Genomic DNA, 23310 nt, shown 5'->3' with positions numbered 1-23310 from the left:
GTACATAAGTCAGAATTCCCTGAACTTTTGAAGGATACTTTTCATAGGTGAGAAAAGTGAAACATTGCTGCAAAGGGATCATGGTAAGAGATTTTGTCACTGATAATACTGATAAGGGTGATGAGAGTATGAAAGAGGGTAACCTCAGAAGAGGAGCCAAATTTGTTAGAAAGAATTGATTTAAGTTTCAAGATGAGTGACACATGTCACTCAATGAAGAATTTCTACTTTCAGATAAAGGAGAGGAGAAAGATAACTTATCCACAAAAGCCTTTGTTATTGTTGCACCTACTGTACAATAGAGAAACGGAGTTGGCACTTCATTGGATAAATAACCAAAATGAGTACGTGGCCTGTACGAAGCAAATTTGCTGATGAAAGTTATCTTTGATTATAATAACATTTTTTTTTGTATGTCCAGATGATTCTTCCATCAAAGGAATAAACTGGGAAATGAAAAGCACCATCATCCTGTACATGAGGAAAAGTTCTTTTCCTTGATATTGAACATATTGATGAGAAGCAGCAAATTGCTATATTCTTGCTTAGAATAACAGTAATATTTTTAAAAATATGTTTTACTTTACTTCAGTCTTTTGTCATTTCTTTATAACTGTGTAGAAATCTCATTAAGTAGCTAAAATGTACATTGGGCTAAAAGATTTTAAGCTTATTTATAATTCTGCCATTTTTATTATTTTAGACATTTAAGTGATCATTGTGTTTGTAGGTCAATTCTTTTATAAATGTTTTTTTGAAACATAACTGTGATTGGTGTTACAAACAGTGATAATTATACAGACTAAATGACTGATTGGAATCACTCCACTGTTAACACCAATCATTTTACAATACATCTTCTTTATTATATAAAATAAATGTTTAAAAGTCATGAAATATATTTAATTTGGTACATAGTCTATAGCTTTATTGGTAAAGGAATGATTGGCATTACCCCATTTGATGATACTGCACTGTGATATACAGTTTTTTTTTACATTTACATAATATTCTCTTATTAAACATCTGTAGAGTTGGTAAATTAAATTTATACTTCTGTATGTTGTAAAATAATCTTATGTACTACCTCAAACTTACGTCTCACCTAGCCAGGATGAATAGAAGTACAGAAACACCAAGATATGCTGTAGCCATGTAGATCCAGACATCTAATGAGAGAGGTGACAGGAAAGAAAACAGATTGGGAGGCTGTTTAATTGGCTTTCGATACAGGATACTGATACCTGCAATGTTAAAATTACATATTTACAGGCTTATTTAAGCTGAACATAGTAGTTCTAACTGTGAGGTACAAGAAAATGATGAAGTTACCATATATCAACAAAGCATGTAAATGTGTTTCCTTTAATCATTTTCATAATCATTATGCCAATCATTAAACACTATACGGTATTCAGAAATCACTTAGATGAGAACACTACACTTACTACTAGCTCAGTCTTAACATAAATTTCAATTCATCCTTTCTTGTTGTTTCTTCTTCCGTTCTTTTCAGTATTCCTTCATCATTGCACTATGCTTTATTCTTCCCTCCTCAGACAACTCTGGACTAGGTTTCTTTTCATTCTTTCTTGGAATCCTTACATTCTTAAAACTTTCTTTAAATCTCTCTTTCTGTAGTTTCCTCTTCTCTTATTTCTTTATAAATCTTTCATGATCTCCTGTATGCAGCTCATTGTTGACATTTTCTCCCAAAGGTCCTTGAATCCTTATTTTGCCAATCTGTTGTTATCCATTCTATAGATATGTCCAAAAAATAGCAATCTCCTTTTCCTTATTGTTTCTGTTATATTTTATATGTTCTAGTATGTTTCTTTATAACTTCTCATTTTTCATTGTTCTGTTGTTTTCATTGGTTCTAAAATTTTTCTCATGACCGTTCTTTCTAGTAGTTCCAGTCTATCTAAACTATAGTTCAAAACTAGATATTCACTTGTGTAAAGACATTCTGGTTTCACTGCTGCATTGTAGTGTCTTATTTTAAGAATTTTAAGTAGGCATTTCTTGTTGTAAAAATTCTTAGCGATACCATAATATGCTGTTTCCATCTATATTTTTATTTATTTACATAGTTTACGTCCACATTGGAGCACTTAAGTCAATCCATATACACTAGAGTCTTCACAATATTAGTTGTAATGTTTTCTCAACTTCCTCTTCTCTTCTCAGAACTTCTTTCTTTTTTCTGACCTGGCCGCTCTCTTTATCTGTAATGGTGTACTGTTTACGTTTGACTGCTTTTCATTTTAGTCTTGTATCTCTACTTCTCAGAATCCTCTTCTCTTTTCTCTCTGCAATTTGTTTCATTGTTATATTCAGCTTTTCTAAATAATTTTGGACCTCAGCAAACCAGTTGTTCTTGGTTTTACTTTTCCAAAAGAAATTGAATAATTGTTTCAGTAGTCTGGTCTCTGGTAGTCTTACTGTGGGGCTGAAAAAGGCAATTCTCCTTTTTTGCATTGTATCTAGAATTGATTCACTTTCTTGATAGACTATATCATTAGGCAGCAGTCTCCATTGTCCATTTACTTGATGTATTTTTAATTGATGATTGTCCTGATGATCCTTCTGACTATTTATTGGATATTTTTACTTAATTAATTAATTAGTTTATTGATAATGGAAAAGAATATGTAAGGTGACATATCAAAGCATATGGTGAAACCTGTATTAAGTGACCAGTGATGGTTCCACAAAAGAAGGGTCTTTTAGAGGGAAGGTCTCTTGAATATTTTTAGTAGTAAAACAAAAACTGTAATTTTATACGATTTAGGCACAGATAGTACCTAATTGTAATTTATTTTCATAGGTTCACATTTAACACAAAGTTTGTTCACAATTCTGGTCTTCACTTATAACATTTTGCTTACTTATATTAAAATGTGAGCCAGAATCTTTAGTTACTGTATCCATTATAAGTTACAAGTTTTTGGATAAATGATTTTGTTATCAATTACAAGGAAGTGGGATACAGGACTGACAAAAATAGTAGGCAGTGAAAAGTTCAACACCAGAATTTCAGAGAATTCAGAGAATTAATTGGAATTATTTTGACTGTAATGGTGAACATTTATTATCTTCTTGCCTTAGTGGTCACCATAGTTGCCTTCGGTTCAGCAGTCCCTGAGTTTGAATCCTGGCTGGGTTGGAGATTTTTAACCATATCTGGTTAATTCCTTTAGTTGGGAGTTCGTATTTATCTTAATACAGATCTTTGTGCACATATAACACATCACACTATAAATCACCACAAAAACATGCAATATGCCAATAGGGAATACATTCCTTCTCATAGGGTTGATATCAGGAAAGGCATCCAGTTGTAAAACTGAGCTAAATACATACAAAGTGCTAACCCAAATTATCTAATTAAAAGAAGAAGAAGATATCTGAATATGAACATGAATGAAATATTTAAGTGATTGAAAATTTAGTATGCTATATCTTTACAAATATATTTAAAAACATATATTAGTAAAACAAAACTGCTTGATCTGTTATAGATAAATACAGTAAACTAAAAATAATTTTGATACATTACCTAAGTTCATGAAAGGCATTGTAAAATCAACAGCTTGTTCTCTGTCATATGTAATAGTCAAATCTGCTATAGCTAGGTCTGCCTTCTGAAAAGGAAAAAAGTATATGCTGTAAAGTGATATATACAAAAAAACTGAGTTTAAAAATTAACATACTACCGTACTTTTTTAAATGTATCAGTGTCTTAAACCAGTGGTTTCCAAACTTTTATCACTCGTAGCTCCCTTTCTGTGCTGACAATGCCCTTTTGGCAGTTACAGTCGTTTAATTTGGGCATAGGCTACTCTGATTCCTGGATTTATCTTTGCAACCATTGCTATATTAGGTAGAGAAATGAAGTTCAGTTAAAAAAAGATTTAAAGGTGATTTTATGTAGCAAAAATCCTACAGTGTATTTATGTTTATAGATGACTATGTACAGTCACTCAAGAAAAGCAGTGGCGGCCGGTCAGTACGTGCTACCGGGCTCCAGCACGTAGCTTGGAACTGTAAGGAATATTATTTATGTACAGTACAATTATCCTGGTGCCTTTTTGTTGTTTTGAGTACAATATGAATTTGTGTTTTGTGAAAATCAGGACGAGATCTGTCGAACACCTAGCACCGTTCTCCCGGGGAACAAGGCTCGTGCTCATGTGAAGTGAGCCCTTGCCTGTAGCCTGAAGGAAGCAATACGCAGGCGCAGCCAAGCTTGCAACACTCCCCCTAGCCGGCGGAGTATACCGTAAACCGGGATCAACTTTCACTGATCCCGTTTATAGTTACTTCCTCTCCCGCAAGGGGGTAGAATTACTCGATGTCTCCTGCTACCCGGAGCGCAGCGAGGGATCCAGTCGGCCGTGCTTATGTTGAACGTGGTAAGCGAATCTGCCACTAGAGAGTAGCATCGTCTGGGTTCGAAAGTAAAGCGTAAGTGGAGGCAATCTATCTCACACATGCTTATTAAAATATCCATCTTCCTTTTGTGTCAAAAATAAGGAATTCGTAGGTGAGTCAAAGAATCTTTGACTGACCCTAAATGTTATCCCGCATTACAATGTAATTTACTCTGGTGAAATGAAATAGCGTATGGCTTTTAGTGCCGGAAGTATCCGAGGACATGTTCGACTCGCCAGATGCAGATCTTTTGATTTGACACCCGTAGGCGACCTGCGAGTCGTGATGAGGATGAAATGATGATGACGACAACACGTATACCCAATGATGGCTAAAATTCCAGACCCTGCCGGGAATCGAACCCGGGATCCCTGTGACCAAAAAGGCCAGCGCGCTAACCATTTAGCCATGGAGCCGGACATTTACTCTGGTAACCTAATAGGGGAGGTCTCAATGAATCAGTTGGCAGCTCTTTCAGTTGCTTTGTGCAGTTTTTAATCTCGCGGTTATATTACTGGTGCGTGTTTTTCCTCTCATTGTGTTAGTGCTAAAGTTTATACGAAGATTTATCAAATTATTTATCCACTGCAGTGTATATAAAGTGAAATTAAATTAGTGTTCTTAGTGGAGATCTATATTCCCACGATTCTATTTGCACTGATGTAAGTTGCGCCATTAGGTTAGTAAAAACAATATTTCTTCAATGAATTATTTATCTCGTAGACAGTTGTCGAAGAATTCATCTGCTTCCAAATTAATGTTGTTTTTGTTTGTTCTGAGTAATAAATTGCGAGAAAAGTTGTATTATTATTATTATTATTATTATTATTATTATTATTATTATTATTATTATTATTATTATTATTAGTAGTAGTAGTAGTAGTATTATTACCAAGTTTGAAGTATGCGTTGTTCATCATGGCAATATGCAGATTTAAAACAGCGTATTTAGCTTGTTTTTTGTAGCACGTAGGACGATTTTTTCACGAGCCGCCACTGAAGAAAAGAATGAGCGCATAGTATTGTATAAGTTCCTTGCTGGTACACTTTACTCAGAAACTGATGACCTAGAGATATACTGTAATGTTTGTTGTCAGGTGTAGTAGCTTGTATTTCTGTCTCATAGAACATGGCCTAAATAAGCTGATTTTCTAGCTTTGATGATGTTTGCCAGCTCGTGCTCTACTCTAGCTCTCCTTAATTCTTTATTGTTATGAGATCAGAATCAATCAATCAATCAATCAATCAATCAATCAATCAATCAATCAATCAATCAATCAATCAATCAATCAATCAATCAATCAATCAATCAATCAATCAATCAATCCTGATCTGTATTTAGAGCTGTCACGCACATGGCAGATTTCCTATAAATTGTTTACCTAGCAATTACTTAAATGATTTCAAAGAAGTAGGAAATTTATTATACATCTCCCTTGGTTAATTATTCCAGTACCTAATTTCTTTAATATTTACTCTAATCTGTCCCCTTGAATTCCAACTTTATCTTCATATTGTGATCTTACCTACTCTACAAAATCTTATTCATCTTCTACTATCATTACACTCCATCTCTTCACTGTCAGCTCAAAACACACCTCTCAGTTGAGCAGCTCATCTCCTGACTCCAAAGTCTTCCGAGCCCTAAGTTCACAACATTTTTGTAACACTACTCTTTTGCCAGAAATTGCCTTTGGATCTTTTCTAATTCTTGAATCATGTACTTACAGTGAGGTTCCCATACAATGAAACCACTCTAATTGAGGTTTTAACAATGACTTATACACACTCTCCTTTACATCCATACTACAACCTCTAAAAACCCTCATAATCATATGAAGAGATCTGAATTTTTTATTTAAAATCTTGTTAACCCAGCAAAGAGAGAGATTTTATTTTTCTTATCACTGGTTCATTTGATCAAATCTGAATATATTTATTGATGGGAAGCCAAGAAAATCTATTTTCATGTAAATTGGTCTATGGATGTTTAATAATAGCCTTGTACCATATAGTACCACATGTCGCTCATGGGAGCAAACTTTTGCAAGGTTTGGTAATACACTTAAGTTGTATAATATTATTGAATGTGATCTTGTGAGGTCTTTTATTTGAAAAAAAAAAAAAAAAAAAAAAAAAAATCCTGAAGATATATTTATAGATAAACAATAAAATTTAATAAAGAAAAAGGGTATTCATACACTTTTATTTACAAATGTTCATAAAATCAGGCTGCATTTAGTTTGCTGTTATGAGGGAGCAAGTGGAAGATTGTTTCTACACATTACACAGGTCTGTTCTGTGAAGTCAACCCCAACAAATGACCTACTTTTCCATTCATGTGATTTTACTCATTGTCAAAGAAGCGCTCCAATATTTGAGTGACGACGTATCCCAGAGTGAGGAAAGGGTCAATTTGGGACACGGTAAGGATTCAGTCTGGAGATCATCCTGGATCTATGTTGAGGGCACTTGATGAGTTATTTAGCCTTTTACTTGGCAGAAAATCATCATCATCATCATCATGATGGTAGTTGAAAACTCTTTTGGTTAGTGTGCGCAACTGTAATCGTGTAAGACTGTCTACTAAACCCCCTTCATTCTCCCCTGCAGAGTCCTTATGAGAATGTACAGCTAAATCAAGAGGTTCAGTTTATATATTTCTTACATCTTTGTCATCCTCTTTTAGTGCATGCAATACTTCCTCTTGAGATGAGGCCAGTGGAGAAGGAGACAAATTACCAAGTTACTATGCTTGAATTTCTAAACACACTATACCTTAGCCTTTAAAATATGTAATGAAAATCTATACAGATCTTACTCATACAATTATAAAACCTAACTATTGCATAATCCAATTCTTAGTATCAAAATATTGTTTTTTGTGCTAGTGACTTCATGGCACACTGACACAGATAGGGCTTATGGGGATGATGGGATAGGAAAGGCCTAGGAGTTGGAAGGAAGTGGCTGTGGCCTTAATTAAGGTACAGCCCCAGCATTTGCTTGGTGTGAAAATGGGAAACCACGGAAAACCGTCTTCAGGGCTATCGGCAGTGGGATTCGAACCCACTGTCTCCCGGATGCAAGCTCACAGCCACGCAGCCCTAACCACACGGCCAACTCGCCTGGTAAAAGAAATAAAGAAATAATGGAACAACACAAAATGCTACCGTAAAGAACGTGCAGTACCATACAGTACCTACCAGCGTGTTTCTTCTGCTCCCAGATCAAGCTAATGGAATGGTATTTTTGACATTGATTTAATTTATTACACACATATTTAATGCATTGAAAAGTTTGTGTACTCTTTCTTGTACAATCAATAATGCTACTCCCCTAAAATAAGCAGCCATAATTCTTTCATACTAAGAATGTGCCAATTCAGAGCAATGTTGATTAAATGTGGCATACAACATAGACACGCTAACTGTACTAAATGATTCTTAAAATGTCTGTCTTTCATTCGATGTGCCATGTTGCTGTAATTATGGTATCTTTTTCATAATTGGGATAAAATCGTTAGTAGTACATGCCGGTACCATATGGTACTGCAAGTCCTTCCTGGGTTGTGATTACCCCAAGATCTTTCTTTATATTAATGCCTAGGTACTTACATAAATCCCCATTAGGTACTGTCACTCCATGAACACAGTAATTAAAGCTGAGAGGACTTTTCCTCTTGGTTAAAATTACAACTTAACTTTTCACTTGATTTACTATCATGCTATTATCTGCTGTCCACCTAATTATTTTCTCTATTATCTACATTATTTTCACTCAGAAAAGGATACTGTATTACGCCTTATTAGTTATTGGACTAACAGTTATAATTTCAGTGCTAATAATAATAATAATAATAATAATAATAATAATAATATTATTATTATTTTGAAAACATATCTTCATCAAAGAATTATTGAAACCAAATTAACTAAGGTTATGAATAGATGTGAACACTATAGTCCAAAATAAGTGCCCATTATAAGGCTATTAGCAAAAAAAGTGAAGGAAAAATCACAACCCCATATTTAGTTTAAAAATGAACCTTCAATTAAATAATCAAATAAGTTTTTAAGTACTAACTTATATCTGACTCACCTGGTCCAGTAACTCTTTCATCATGCCATCCCACTCTTTTGTTTCTCGATTTAGAGAGCCATATCGTCCATCAGGTACTAGTTTGAATGTATAATTGAATCCTAGTATATTTGAAATCTCATGTATTAGATCAATTCCATAACCTTCAAATTGAGCATTGCCTGTAAGTTTTTCACTGGAATCTTTCCGCATACAGTACGGCGCACTCTGAAAAAAAATGATTGGATAGTTAATATTCAAGGCTTATAATCCATATACTTTGCTTTCATTTCAGAGTGTACAGTTATGTGTTCTTTTCTTTCCAGTGGGACCTACTATTTTTGTTAGAGGTTCACATTTTTTGGTTTCGGAGTTCTATGTTGTTTAATGTTCACATCCATTATGTTAGTATTGATATAAATTAACTAAAAATGATATTAACTTCACTCAATTGTCTTCACATGGAAATGGATGGAGGTTTTCCTCTGTTACAAGATTTATAACATGTTGATTCAAACACTGGGATCCTTCCAGACATCAAATAGGGATTTGAAAAATGAGAGCAGAAGTTTGAGCACATGCTACAGCTGTGATATTGATGAGTAGCAGCTTACCGAAAAAGGAAAAGAAAAGAAAAGTTGCTTTGATCTCATACTGAGGGCTGAAGAGCTTTTTATTTCATTGCACAGTATGAAGCTAAGGACACTTTTCCACAATCTGTGAATTGTGACCCAAAAAATACTAATAATTTCAGGTTCCATTGTCAACTGTGAGAGATTATTCAGAAAATTAAAACTGTTTCTCTCCCTACGTAAGATCATGTATGGGTTGAAGTAGACTGTATGACCTGCCCTAATAAGTGATGAGAGAGGAAGTGGAAATAGCCTACTTTGAAGATATTATAGGTAAGTTTTGCAGTGGTGAGTGCAACAACAATAATATTGATTATACTTAAAGAAAGATATAATGTAATGAAGTTGTTTGTTCTCCCTCACACAGAGTCAAAATTGTCTTCATTAGAAACGTGGAAAAATGGGAGATGGAACTGGAATGATGTGGATGTAGGGATGTTGCCATTTCTGCACTTGTCTGAGACACTGTGTATGCTATATATGCCTCTTGCAGTAGGCTGCTAGTTTCTGTCCATTGTACAAACCTTTTTTTATTGAAAAATACAAAAGGAAAGCCAAAGGCAGTGAAAAAGATGTAGAAAAAAAAATAGATTTATTATGTAATTCCTTTCACTCTCTGATCACAGATAAAAACAGCAATAGATAATTGATAATTTTATTGCAAGTTGGATTTTTAATAGTATTTATTGAGGTAGCAATCTGGGATGCCTTAATTAACTTAATTTACACTTGGCAATGTCAAACATATTGCTGACCTGAAAGTTATTTTCAATGTACCTTATATAGTTGTTTCATTTTACATATGACTAAGATCTTGATTTTATAAGAACTGGGGAGAGAAAGGAAGTGAGGCAAAGAAAAAAAAAAAAAAGGAGATTATTGCCAATGTTGGAATGTTTACTAGTACATTGAGCTTAAAGGAGAACTTTAGACCCAGAAGAGTTATTATGAATTTCTTGATGGCAGTTGTTAATTATTTATGTGAATAAACTGTATAATAGTTTTTTTGCTGCAATTCATATGTACTGTATTAATATAAATGACTAAATATAAGTTGAGGAGCATTATGATTTCAATTGGAACAATTAATGTTAAAAAAAATTATTTAATAAAGTGGAGGGAAAATGAATCTAATTCTGAGTTAATTATACAGGAAAAATATATAAAATATTTAACAATATGTTCTGGCCTATTTCTTCATTTAAATTCATTTTTCTTACACTCAAATTCTCTGTACTTTAAAAATACACAAAATTATATGGCTACTGGAAAATCTTTATTGCTTTTAGAAGAAATATTGACTTTAAGGGAAAGACATAGGAGACTGAGGTTATTCTATTACTTATAGCCTTTATGTAGGTGATATTAGTTGATATAGTGAGAGAATAGCTGTTGATTATTGACTACTTCTTGTATGATAGAACTACGAATTTTTTTACAGATCATTAAATCAATGCTGCATTTTCTATAAAGAGCAAATTAGTGCAAGTTACAATCATGATTGCAAGTATGTTGTGGCTTATGTGAATGGGATCGACATGCCTATTTCAAGTACACTATATTGTGCCATCATCAATTTCATTGTAAGTTATGGCCATTTGATATTTTACTCATGAATGAACCAGGGGCGGCTCATCAGATGAAGGGAGTGAAGTGGCTCTTCACCTTCCTTTAAAATCTAAAAATTAAATTACTAGTAGTATTCTCCAGCATATATTTCAATTTTCCATTTGCAAGCTCATCCTCATTCCTTCCATACATGATCACAAAATCTCTCAATTCACTGTTCTGTTGTCTGGCTTTTCAGGAAAAAAAGAAGCGGAGTTATTTGTTTCATTGTACTCTTGCTCTCTCTTGCTCTATACTTGGACTTACTGTGCATAGATAGAGCATGTGAAGGGACAACAGGTCTCCATGAGCGTTTCTCGCTTATAGTTACACTTAACAGCTTGTTGCTAAGGCAACCATGATGTCATATTCCCTCAAGCTTGTTGCCTTTGAAAGAACATGGAACGGAAGTGAAGAGAGAACGTTCACAAGCCACGTGCTGTTCCCTTCCCAGTAGGCCTGGTAAAATTCCTTAGGTGAAGGCTTCTACAAATTTCGTTCTTATTCTTGCCTCAAATGCTGGCCAGTTCCATTGAACATTGTGTGTTCAGAAGGTGTCCTGAGAGACTACTTGTAGTCAGTTATAATTACAACGTACCACGTGTAATTCGTATGTGGTGTGTGATAGGATATTATAGTATATCCAGTTAACAATATGGGATATGTTTTCCTAGAGACATTGTTTTGCACATGGTCTGCTGCTCTCAAGGATAGGAGAATTAATTTATTGTATAAACAATAGGTGAGTTCTGTATGTTGGAAAATGTATTTGCATGTGTAGTTTGAGGGATGATTAGGCCATTTAATTGTACTAGAACTGTTTTGATAAATGCAGAAATCTAGGAGAGCATGTCAGCTTTTGCTTACAGTTAAAGTGGCCTTGAGTTTCATTCTGACAAATTTAGTGGATTTTTCCCAAGTGTTAGCTTGGAACGGCATTAGTTCAGTCTCGTGATGTCAGTCGGCATGATATAGAAGACTAGTATCTTGGGCACATTAACTGACTTTCGTGGTATTAGGTGCCATCAGGGTGCTGCTTTTGATCATCATTATAATCACTGCTCATTAGAACACTAATAATAATTTTATTTATTTATTTTACATTTTGCTACATCCACAAACATGAATGTGTGGAGTACCACTTTCCCACAGAACAAATACATAAGGAAACATGGTATTCATGTGACGGTAAGACTGCCAATCAGAAAGATCATGTACTAATTGGTAACAGGCATAGAAGCTCCATAACTGATATCAGAGTTTACAGTGGAGCTGAGATAGGATCTGGTCACAATATGATAATTGCTTCTGTTAAAATTAAATTGAAAACCTCTTGTAAGTCACAAACTGAGGAAAGATGCAAAGTTGACACTGAGAAACTGTAGCAGGAGGATGAAAGATTAAAGTATAATGGGGAAATTGCAAACAGATTTGATAGTCTGGAGAAGATCCTACAGAAGATGTTGATGAAACAAATGAAGAAGTTTGTGAACGAATGTGGAATAACGCGAAACAAATCATGACAACAGTAGCAATGAAAGGGATACCAAAAGGCATTACTAAAAAAAAAAAAAAAAAAATGGTTCGATGAGGCATGTCAAGATTCAGTTAATGAAGTGGCAATATGGTGGTAACAAGTGGCTGCAGTATAATAAAAATGTAGATGTTGAGGAACTAAACAGAGAAAAGCAGAAAGAATGTAGTAAATTAATTCGGACCACAGAAACAGGAACATCTGCAAGTTGTATGGAACTGTCAACACAATTAAAAAAGGAATTCAACCAAGATCGAGTACTATGAGAGATAAGTCTGGAAATTTAATTGCTGATCAGGGCAAATTATTAAATCTGATTCCTTGCTGAATTGTAATGATCCAGAAACCTGTATTGGTAAACCATCTAGTTCCCCATCAGAAGAACAAATACCAGAGCCATCGTATCAAGAGGTATTACAAAGTATTATAGTTTAAAAAACTATAAAGCTTCAGGTAGTGACAACATTCCAGCTGAGCTTATTAAATATGGTGGAGAAAGATTACATAAATACATATATAAGATCATTCTAAGGATATGGCATGATGAAGTTATTCCAAAAGTATGGTAGGAATCACTTATTGTCCCAATTCATGAAGGAGGGGATAGGGAAGAACTTCAAAATTATCGTGGCATATCTCTTGTAAACACAGCCTACAAAATTTTGTCTTTTATTCTTTTACAGATTTAAAACCATTTGCTCAAAATGTTATTGGGGACTATCAGAACAGTTTTTGCAGTAACAGGTCCACTACAGACAACATATTTGCAATTAAGACTAAAAATGATAAGGTGCCTTTGGTTGTAGCATCATATACAATCATTAACCTGGCTCAAGGGAGACACGGCCACAATCCCTGTCCTCCACTTGAGTAATTCTTGCCTGACGCGAACACGTCGCGGGGTTGAGCATCCCACACTCCAGTAGGCTGGAGTGATAGGATGGCTGAGTTCAGACAGGGACCCAGTCCCATAGGGTATATCATGGAACCCGTGCCCAGAGTTAGGGTGAAGACCTCAACGGCAGCGAAGGCGGAGATGATGATTCGGTACGGCAGAGCTGGCGAAAGAGGCAACCCATCCTCTGAGGTAGTACAGATGGCACCCACTGCCTTGTGGGATGAGGAGGGATCCTCAAAGGCTCAGGGAGTAAACCCTGGAAGAAAATCCTTCTTTATGTTAGGCCCAGCAAGCCAGAAAGAAGTAACTTTTTGATTGCTGTCAATGCACAGACAAGCCTTGGATCAAACATACCAGAAAAAGACTGCACTTCTGGCACTTCAGGAACTAATGATGATCCTAACAAGGCTGATGCTTATCCTGAAAATGCAAGAAGATATACTGATCAAAGACATAACAACCAGAATAGACTTTACCAAGAAACCAAACTGAGAGTAGGAACCCTGACTGTAATTACACTGACCAACAAGTGTGAAGAGATAGTCAACCTGATGGAAAGGAGGAAGATTCATATATTAGGAATGAGTGAGACAAAATGGAAGGGGATGAAATCAAAGAAACTGAGGGAAGATTACAAGCTATACAAGAAGGAAACAAAGAATGGAGTTGGATTTGAGCTACATATATTGAAGCTATAACAGATATCACATATATAAATGAAAGAATGATCAAAGCCAGAGTCAATCTTGGCAGTAACAGTCTCACAATAATCCAAGTATATGCTCCGCAGACAGGATGTAATGATGACGAAAAGCAAGAGTTCCTTGAGAAATTGGAGGACCATGTACAAGAGGATAATATTTTGATAATAGAGGATCTTAATGCCCAAGGTGGAGTAGATAGAACAGGCTGTGAAGAGGTAATGGGGCCCTTTGGATATGGGGGAAGGAAAGCTGAAGGTGAGAATGTCCTAGATTTCTGTGTCAGATATAACATGATAATAAAAAACACTTTCAATGTGGCAAAACAAGAGGAGGAAGAAAGAAGAAAGAGACCAGTTGGTGGAGTGAAAAAGTAAGAGATGCTATTAAAGACCAAAATATGGCAAAGAAACATAAAGATGTTGAGAAGCAAAAACAAATGCAAGATGTCTTACCACAAGATAACCAAAAAATAGCTGACCTCGAACAAATATATATAGATAAGAAATTGAAGAGAATTGTGAAGGAAGAGAAGGATAAGAGATGTTCACACAAAAACTAGAGGAGGGCTCAAAAGGGAATCAAAAGATATTGTATGGAATACTGAAGAGTGGGAGATCAAACAAAGGGATATTAAAGCAATTGAAACACAGGATGGAATCCGATCCGGAATCATCAGAAAACATCAGAGAAGAAATGGGAAACTATTTTGACAAGTTGTCAAATGGCAATGAAGAAGAGAAGAACAAAAACAATGAACCTATCAAACATGGAGAAGAAGAAAGACCAAAAGTCAGAAACAGAAAATGCCCTGAAGCTTATGAAAGGAGGAAAATCACTAGGAGTAGATGGATTATCTGCAGATATAATCAAAGCAGCAGTCATAAAAGGCCTTCAGTGGCCACATCGATTACTAGGAGTAAGCTGGAGAAAAAATAAGTTACCAGATGAATGGAAAAAAGGACTGATCATACCAGTATTCAAGAAAGGAAGCAGAAGAAAGTGTACAAACTACAGAGGAATTACCCTGCTACCACACTGCCTCAAGATATTGGAAAAGATCATAGCGAAGAGATTAAGAACAAGGATAGAACATCAGTTTGAAGAAGAACAACACGGCTTCAGAGGCAACAGAGGAACAATAGACCTAATTTTTGCCGTTAGACAACTAATGGAAAAGTATTGGGAAAAAGGGAAAGACCTGATAGTAGTGTTCCTAGATACAGAAAAAGCCTATGACAGTGTACCAAGGAGCAAAATATGGGAATGTCTGTATAAGTTCTCTAATTTGCAAGATCCAATTGCTATATGAAAACTGTGAAACAAGGCAGTTGTACACTGCTACTTTTCCTTGCACTCATGGAGGTAATCATTAAAGAAATTAAAGATGCAGAACCTGGAGATTTGAATGCATTAGTGTTTGCAGATGATGTTGCCATTTGGGGAGAAACAGAGCAAGAAGTCCAAAGGAAATTAGATTGCTGGGTCAACAAATTTAAGGAATATAAATTAACTGTGAGTAAGAAGAAAACAGCAGCAATGAAACTGAGTAGAACACCCAGTGAATGTGACCTCAAACTTCATGGAGAGAGAATTGAAGGTGTAGGAAGCTTCAGTTTGTATTGAACCAGGGGAGTGCTAAATTGGAAATCCAGAAGAGAGTGACAAAAGTTTCCATGTTCTTCTATCAGGTATGAAATCTAGTGTGGGACAAAGCAGTTCCCATAAAAGCCAAACAAACAATGTTCAAATCTTACCTCTTGCCAGTTATGGCATATGGATTGGAGACATGTGTGTTATTGAAAAGAGACATCAGCAAACTGCAAGCATGTGAAATTAAATTTTTATGATCTGCTATGCAAAAAACAAGAAGAGACAGAATTAGAAATGAGTGCATTAGAAATGACATGCAAGTGACCTGTACAATGGAAGAAAGACTACGCATTGCACGGTTGAAATGGTTTGGGCATGTGCAAAGGATGGAAGAGACTAGAACCCCCATCCAATACTTGGAAATGGCAGTATCTGGAAGGAGACCTGTCGGACGTCCCAGAAGAAGGTGGCTGGACCAAATAAATGCAGACCTTATTGAGAAAGGAACAACACTGCAGGATGCGAAAGGAGAGGAACTCTCTCTCTCTATATATATTTTGCTACTTGTTTTATGTCGCACTGACACAGAAAGGTCTTATGGTGATGATGGGATAGGAAAGGCCTAGGAGCGGGAAGGAAGTGGCCATGGCCTTAATTAAGGTACAGCCCCAGCATTTGCCTGGTGTGAAAATGGGAAACCATGGAAAACCATCTTCAGGGCTGCCGACAGTGGGGTTCGAACCCACTATCTCCTGGATGCAAGCTCACCGCACGGCCAACTCGCCTGGTAGGGACTCTACAATGACAGGAACCAATGGAGGCATATTGTCCACAAAAGTTCTACCAGCCCGCTGGAAGGATACCCAGATGATGATGATGATGAATGATAAGGTGTGGGAACGGGAACGCAAGGAGTCGGTTTATTATCTCTTTATAGATTTCTTCAAGGCATATGGTTCAGTCCATAGAGAAGGGCCGTGAATCATCATGATGGAGTTTGGCTTTCCCATAAAATTAATTAACAAGTGCAAACTGTGTATGGATGGTAATGTTAGCTGTTAGCTGTGTTTTGCTCAAGGGCAGAAAATCAAGTACCTTCCAGAATAAAACTGGTCTGAGACAAGGGGATGCACTATCTCCTCTTCTATTCAACATTACACTGGAGAAGCTTATCAGGAAATTAGCTCTTGTATCTGCTGGCATCATATTAGGGAGACAACATAAAGTCCTTGCATATGCGGATGAAGATATAGATGTTGATTCCCATAGGGAACTTAAAATATTTGTCCTGAATGAGTAAATTTATAATACCAATATAATGGTCCATTAATGAATGTAAGTTTTCGTGGCTCATTGTATTAACATAAAGAAATAAAGAAATAAGCGAACTGGATTAAACCCACTATATATATATTTATTAATAATAAAGCCAAGCTTTCAGCCAAATTGCATTGGCCTTCATCAGGGCATGTGAAGTTTTGCCTCCGACAGTGAGCAAAGAAATTATCTGAAGGAACATGGAAGTCATGCCCGTACTATCCACGGCCTACCCCCACTAACTGGACTCAAGGATCGAAGCGCTGTGCTGTGGTGGTTGGGAGGGAAGTTACTGATGCACCGCCCTCTGTCAACAGTTTGAGTGCGTCCCGCTGTGCCATGGTGGTGTTATGCATGTATTTCTGCAGTACAGGTCTCCATGTATTTGATAACTTGAAGCCGTCTTCCCTGTTGATGTTATTTGGGCGCAGCTCTATCTCTATGGCTTCCCTCACAAGACGAGCATAGAAGTCTTTTACAGGCGTGATGACCTTCGCCTGGTCAAAGAGGATTTCATGGTCTGTACTGTAGAAATGTTCTGCTATGGCAGACTGGCTTATAGCGTACAATGTAATTTAATGGGTAAGAGAGGAGATAATTTTGGGGCCACATATGAGCCACCGGAGGAATTTTGATAGTTCTGAATACATCTGCATTTTCAGAGGTAGTATTTTAACCAGAGAATACATCATAATCATTAGTATTGTTGTCTTTGACTTCTTCTTCCTGGCATTTTTCCAATTGCTGGGATTGGCACTTTATATGGATTTAGCCCATTTTTACGGTGGTTTGCCTTTCCTGATGCCAACCCTGTGTGGAAGAATGTTTTTCTAATGCGTGTTTCTGTGGTGGTTTGTAGTGTAATGTGTTGTATGTGAATGGTGATGAACACAAGCATCCAGTTCTCGAGCTAGAGGAATTAAAACCAGACAAGGTTAAAATTACTGACCCACCCGGGAATCGAACCTGCGATCCTCTGAACAGAAGGCCAATATGCTGACCATTCAGGCAAGAAGCCAGGCTATTGTTGTCTTTGACTAATGACTTATATTCATAATTAAAGGAAAGAAATTACAAGAATTGTAAAATTTTGAGATGAACAGACATAATGAATGAAGAAAGGATAGACGAAGCTACAATATAAGTATTACAATAAATTCATTTGTTAACTAAACTGGCTTGAGCCTAGGAACTCTTATGAAACATAATGATTATACATTTAATTCTTTTCCAGTTATCTACCTATATTGTACTGTATATAGGTATACAGATATATATACTGGTACTTTTTGAATATCAATCTGATGCTTGGTTTTTATACTGGATAGTACAAACAATACCCTATGTCAGGTTGAGCTTGATTTTTGCTTGTTTGTTTGTCTGTTTGTCCCTCTGTTTCAGCATTACAGGAGAACAGATTGGTGGATTTTCGTGAAACTTGGTATTTAAGTTGGATAAGGGCAAGTAGGATCTTAGCTGTAATTTGTTCAATAACTTCAGTAGGAGGGGAACTTCAGAGGGGATGTTAAGCATAATCTCCTTCTTGGTTGGTTTTACAGGAAAATTGCTCATGGCATGATTTATTTAGAATATCATTTTTTGTTGTATACCTACAGTATTACTGTTGAAATGAAAAATAAGGGAAATATCTGTGCCTGCCATGTGAAAGTTTAAGTCAAAACGACCAATAAAACATTCCTGTGGAAATCATCCTGGCAATTTTTAAAGGCTTTGTTCATGTGTCAGTAGTCTACTTCTTGAACATTAACCTGATACTTGGCTTTTGTACTTGAAGGAAGAGATAATAATGGCATGTGGCCTCTGAAGAGGCCTGGCACAGGTCTTTTGAGTTGACACCGTATAGGTGACCTACGCGTCTATGAGGATGGGGCCCTACCTATGATAAATTGTAATGATGAAGACGGTACACACACCCAGTCTCCAAGCCATCAGAATTAAGCAATGAAGGTTAAAATCCCTGACCCGGCCGGGAATTAAACCTGGAACCCTCTGGACCAAAGGCCAGCACACTAACCATTTAGTCAAGGAGCCAGATGAAGGAAGAGATGAAATCAAGAGCAGCAATAATGCAAACAAGATGAAACTGCAAAGGGCCACAGAGAACTAGGAAGCGAGTACATCATGACAAGCCACTGGCAGTTTCATGCCCTCCTACGTGCCTCAGAATCTCGTGAACAACTTGAGGAGTTGACAAAAAATGTAATCATGCATGTGATAAGTGACTGTCTCATCAATGACAGGTACAACAGCTATATGTATAATTAAGTCATTATGGTGTAAGAGGAAACTCACAAGGATTGTAGTGACAACAAAGGTTTTATTCTGGAGACTCTCTACGATTTGAGTGTAGACTTCCCCATAGGTTCGTGTGAAGTTTACTCCCTCTGTAGAATTCCAGACTCCAATTTTCTTGAGTCCATCTTTGTTTAGTTCCACAATGTCCAGTAAAAAATTGCTACGGAAACCCTGATTGTCAAACTTGATTACTCCTGTTAATCCCCTCATTTCCACCTGGAAAATAAGAGCAATACATTTTATATTTTACTTCAAATGGTGTTAACGTTTAAGTACTCACATGACACAAAGGTACACAAACACTCATGCCAGGTCTTTTGGATCCGCAGCTGTAAATTAAAAGGTATGTGTATTCATGGTGTAATACAAAGGAAACAATGGGTTAATATATTCTTGTAAGTGAAGGAAATGAAACAGTCATAAACAGTACTGTTAATTTAAGCTTAATTTTGTTTTAAGTGTATTTGCATAATGTACAGAACAATAAAACTAAGTTTTCAGTTTCTTCTGAAGAAGAGGAAATATGAGCAACCTAACATCCTATTTTCCTTGCTCATTTTCCATATTTTATACAGATAACTTTTCATGCATCTTGCTCACATGTTTTTTGTAAGTGATACATGGTGTTAAGTGCTCATTGTCATTTTTGCTGGGGCAGAGAAGACAACTCTTAATTTTCTGAGGTGCAAGGCCCTTTCTTGTTTCTTTACTATGCTAGTCTTTAGGTGATTCTTCAATGCCTTTGTCCATTAGAAATAACCTGATTCTCTCTCTAAGGCTCTGGGGTATGACATGAGGATTACTCATTCTCCTAATAATGTTCTCTATAAGTACTTCTTTACCAAAGCTCTTCATAAATGTTCCTGGAATCATCCCATTTATGTTTATCTTTTAAACAACAGCAGTGCCTTAGAAATGGAATACATTTCACATCAACTGTAAAATATTCTGCACTGGGCGAGTTGGCCGTGCGCGTAGAGGCGCGCGGCTGTGAGCTTGCATCCGGGAGATAGTAGGTTCGAATCCCACTATCGGCAGCCCTGAAAATGGTTTTCCGTGGTTTCCCATTTTCACACCAGGCAAATGCTGGGGCTGTACCTTAATTAAGGCCACGGCTGCTTCCTTCCAACTCCTAGGCCTTTCCTATCCCATCGTCGCCATAAGACCTATCTGTGTCGGTGCGACGTAAAGCCCCTAGCAAAAAAAAAAAAAATATATATATATATATATATATTCTGCTTGGATGTACATTCTCCTAACAGTGTCAGAATTTCACTAACTGCAGCCTTTTTATCCAAAATTTTCTTGTCAGTATTGAGATTATGGCTCAAAATAAGAAACTGTCATAAAAAGTAATCATGGAAAAATCTCAGGGCAATCTTGGTCCCATAAATCCTGGAAATGAGGATGAGAGACTCTGTATGTCCTGTAAAACAGTAAGAGGGCTATAAATGCATTCATTTCCACTTGTCTGCCACTTGAGTACCATGACTTCTCTGAAAATATTCACAGACTTTCATAATTTACATGTCTGTATGCATCACCAAGGTATCTATAATATGATCTTTGATTAAAAGAGAAGAGGCTTCTCTTGAGGTCTTGGTTAGTTTTGCTGTAGATCACACATCACAAAGATGTCAAATAGTATTCATTTCCTTGGCACAACACTTCTTGCTAAGATGCTGTTTATTCCTATTTGCTTTCCCATCTGAATTTATATAATAGCCATCCCACTTGTTGGGAACTGTTCCTTCATCTGAAGAGGAGACTAGTTGGAAATTAGAATTGTCTTCATTGTCTTCAACTATGTCCCCATCAATCGAAAAGTTCCCACTTAGCTTCATTGCCATCATCATAATAGTGAAGCAACTTCAACACCACTACAAATTTCTTTGTCAGTTACTAAATACTTCAGCATTCTGTAAGAAGAAAAATGTCCTTTATACAGTAAAAAAAAAGAATGAGGAAAATAGCAGAAAAATTCCATAATGCAATATGTAGGCGTAAAATAAGAAATAGTTGGGCTGAGTGGCTCAGACGGTTGAGGTGCTGGCTTTCTGACCCCAACTTGGCATGTTTGATCTTGGCTCAGTCCGATGGTATTTGAAGGTGCTCAAATACGCCAGCTTCGTGTCGGTAGATTTACTGGCACGTAAAAGAACTCCTGCAGGACTAAATTCTGGCACCTCGGCATCTCCAAAAACTGTAAAAGTAGTTAGTGAGACGTAAAGCAAATAATATTAATTATTAATTAAAATAAGAAATATACTTTGTTGCTCACAGATTTTCTTGTCAGTTCTACGTATTTGTTTTAGAAGAACACACACACACACACACACACACATACACATCAGGACAAATCTCATAACAATAGCAGATATGCAAGAAATAATTGTCAACAATCCTGCACTATTACAAATACCTCAACAGAAAATTAAATTACATAAGAGCTGGCACACTTTATATTACCTAATTGAAGGAAATTAGGAGAATAAAGGGTTAAAATAACTGACTGAATGGATAAGCCACTATTTTCTGTATAAAAATGAGAAAAAAATCCATAATTCTAGTGTTGGGATCAGAATTCTCTCTTACCTCAGTTGCATAGCTCTGCTTACCTATACTGAAATCTTAAATTTTACTCAATTGCTGGTCATAAGATAATAACAAGAGAAAAGCAAAGACTCATATTAAAGCATCTTTACTTGCCTTAATATTCCAAAAGCAATACATTATTTCAAGAAGAGTTCTCATTGAATTTTACTTTTTATTCAACAGGGATATTTGTTAATTTTTACTTGACATTAGAATAATGAAATACTTGCTGTTGTTTAAAGTAACATTTATTCTGTAAATATTGGAAAAGAACAAACAAGTATCAGAGTGACTTTATTCTGTAAGATAGTTTATAGTTGCATGGTACAATTTATTGATAAAACAAGCAATGGATCAGCAAAAGATAAACCCAGGTGCTTAAAATGCTATACATCTCACTGTTTATCTCTAATTTTGCTTATGATGAAATTTTCAAATCATATATTATATACAGAAGGTTGTTTGGTTTATATCCAACTGACTGTGTTATGCTGCTGCCGTCTGATGAGTGACTGTTGGAACTAGGGCTTTGCTGTAGTGAATAGATCCAAAGGAAAGCAGCATGATTTGCTCTTGGTGATGTCCGACAAAAGAGCAGTGTTATGAAAATGTTGCAAGCTTTGGGCTGGGAAGACTTGGGAAGACTTCTCGACTAAGTGGTGTGTTCTGAGCTGTCAGTGGAGGGGTGGCGTAGAATGACATTAGTAGACGATTAAGCTTGAGTGGAGCTTGCAAAGTAGGAAAGATCATACAAATAACATGAAGATAAATTTGGAATTCAAGAGGATGAATTGGGTCAAATATTCATTTATGTTATGAGGAGTAAGGGATTGGAATAACTTGTCAAGGGAAGTGTTCGATAAATTTCCGAAGTTTTGAAAACTTTTAAGAAAAGGCTAGGGAAACAACTGATAGGGAATCTGCCACCTGGACAACAGCTGTAAATGCAAATCATTGATGAATGATGGTGTTGTATCTGACTTTGTAAATGTCATCCGTGAGTGCCATGAAATGGTGCCAAAAATCAATCGTTATTGGGATGGGTATGTTATGCCCTTTTCCTGAAAAAAAAAAAAAAAGAAAACCTACAACCTGTTTTTCAGTCTTTGACCGGGTCAGGAATGTAATGAATGAACCAGATATAGGCTATTATTGCAATGGGGTCGGCCACTCCCAAGGTGATATTAATGACTGATAAATGATATGAAATGATAATGGAGAGTGTTGCTGGAATGAAAGATGACAGGGAAAACTGGAGTACCCAGAGAAAAACCTGTCCCGCCTCCACTTTGTCCAGCACAAATCTCACTCTGAATGACCGGGATTTGAACCACGGTATCCAGCGGTGAGAGGCCAACGCGCTGCCGTCTGAGCCACGGAGGTTCCCACCCTTTTTCCTGTCAGGGCCAAAATGGAAAACAGTCATCAGAATGGATGAAGCATGTGTTCATCCAAGGTTTTATTCAGCTGATTATATACTGTGCCATCGACGCCAGGGGTGCAGCAATTTTGTTCAACACTGTGAGGACAGTTTCCCACATGAGTTTATGGTTGTCACAGGATTAAGTTATGTGGGTAAATTGATGGTGTGCAAGGTTG

General features: G+C 36.4%; 1 protein-coding gene across 7 annotated transcripts in view; it reads right to left on the bottom strand.

Moving 5' to 3' along the window:
* The window catches only part of KaiR1D (Kainate-type ionotropic glutamate receptor subunit 1D), a 1117017-nt gene that overhangs the window by 172628 nt on the left and 921079 nt on the right, over positions 1–23310 (bottom strand). For all 7 annotated transcript variants that reach the window (XM_067143360.2, XM_067143363.2, XM_067143364.2 and 4 more), the window contains exons 10-13: positions 19114–19332; positions 8539–8745; positions 3563–3647; positions 1106–1244 (exon numbers count right to left, since the gene is read on the bottom strand). In XM_067143360.2, the coding sequence (XP_066999461.2) occupies positions 1106–1244; positions 3563–3647; positions 8539–8745; positions 19114–19332 (650 nt within the window). The remainder of the gene's footprint in view (positions 1–1105; positions 1245–3562; positions 3648–8538; positions 8746–19113; positions 19333–23310) is intronic.

The sequence above is a fragment of the Anabrus simplex genome, chromosome 3 (assembly GCF_040414725.1).
Source record: "Anabrus simplex isolate iqAnaSimp1 chromosome 3, ASM4041472v1, whole genome shotgun sequence".
NCBI lineage: Eukaryota > Metazoa > Arthropoda > Insecta > Orthoptera > Tettigoniidae > Anabrus > Anabrus simplex.
Note: the sequence above shows the minus strand (reverse complement) of the source record. Positions and strands in the feature narration are given on the sequence as shown.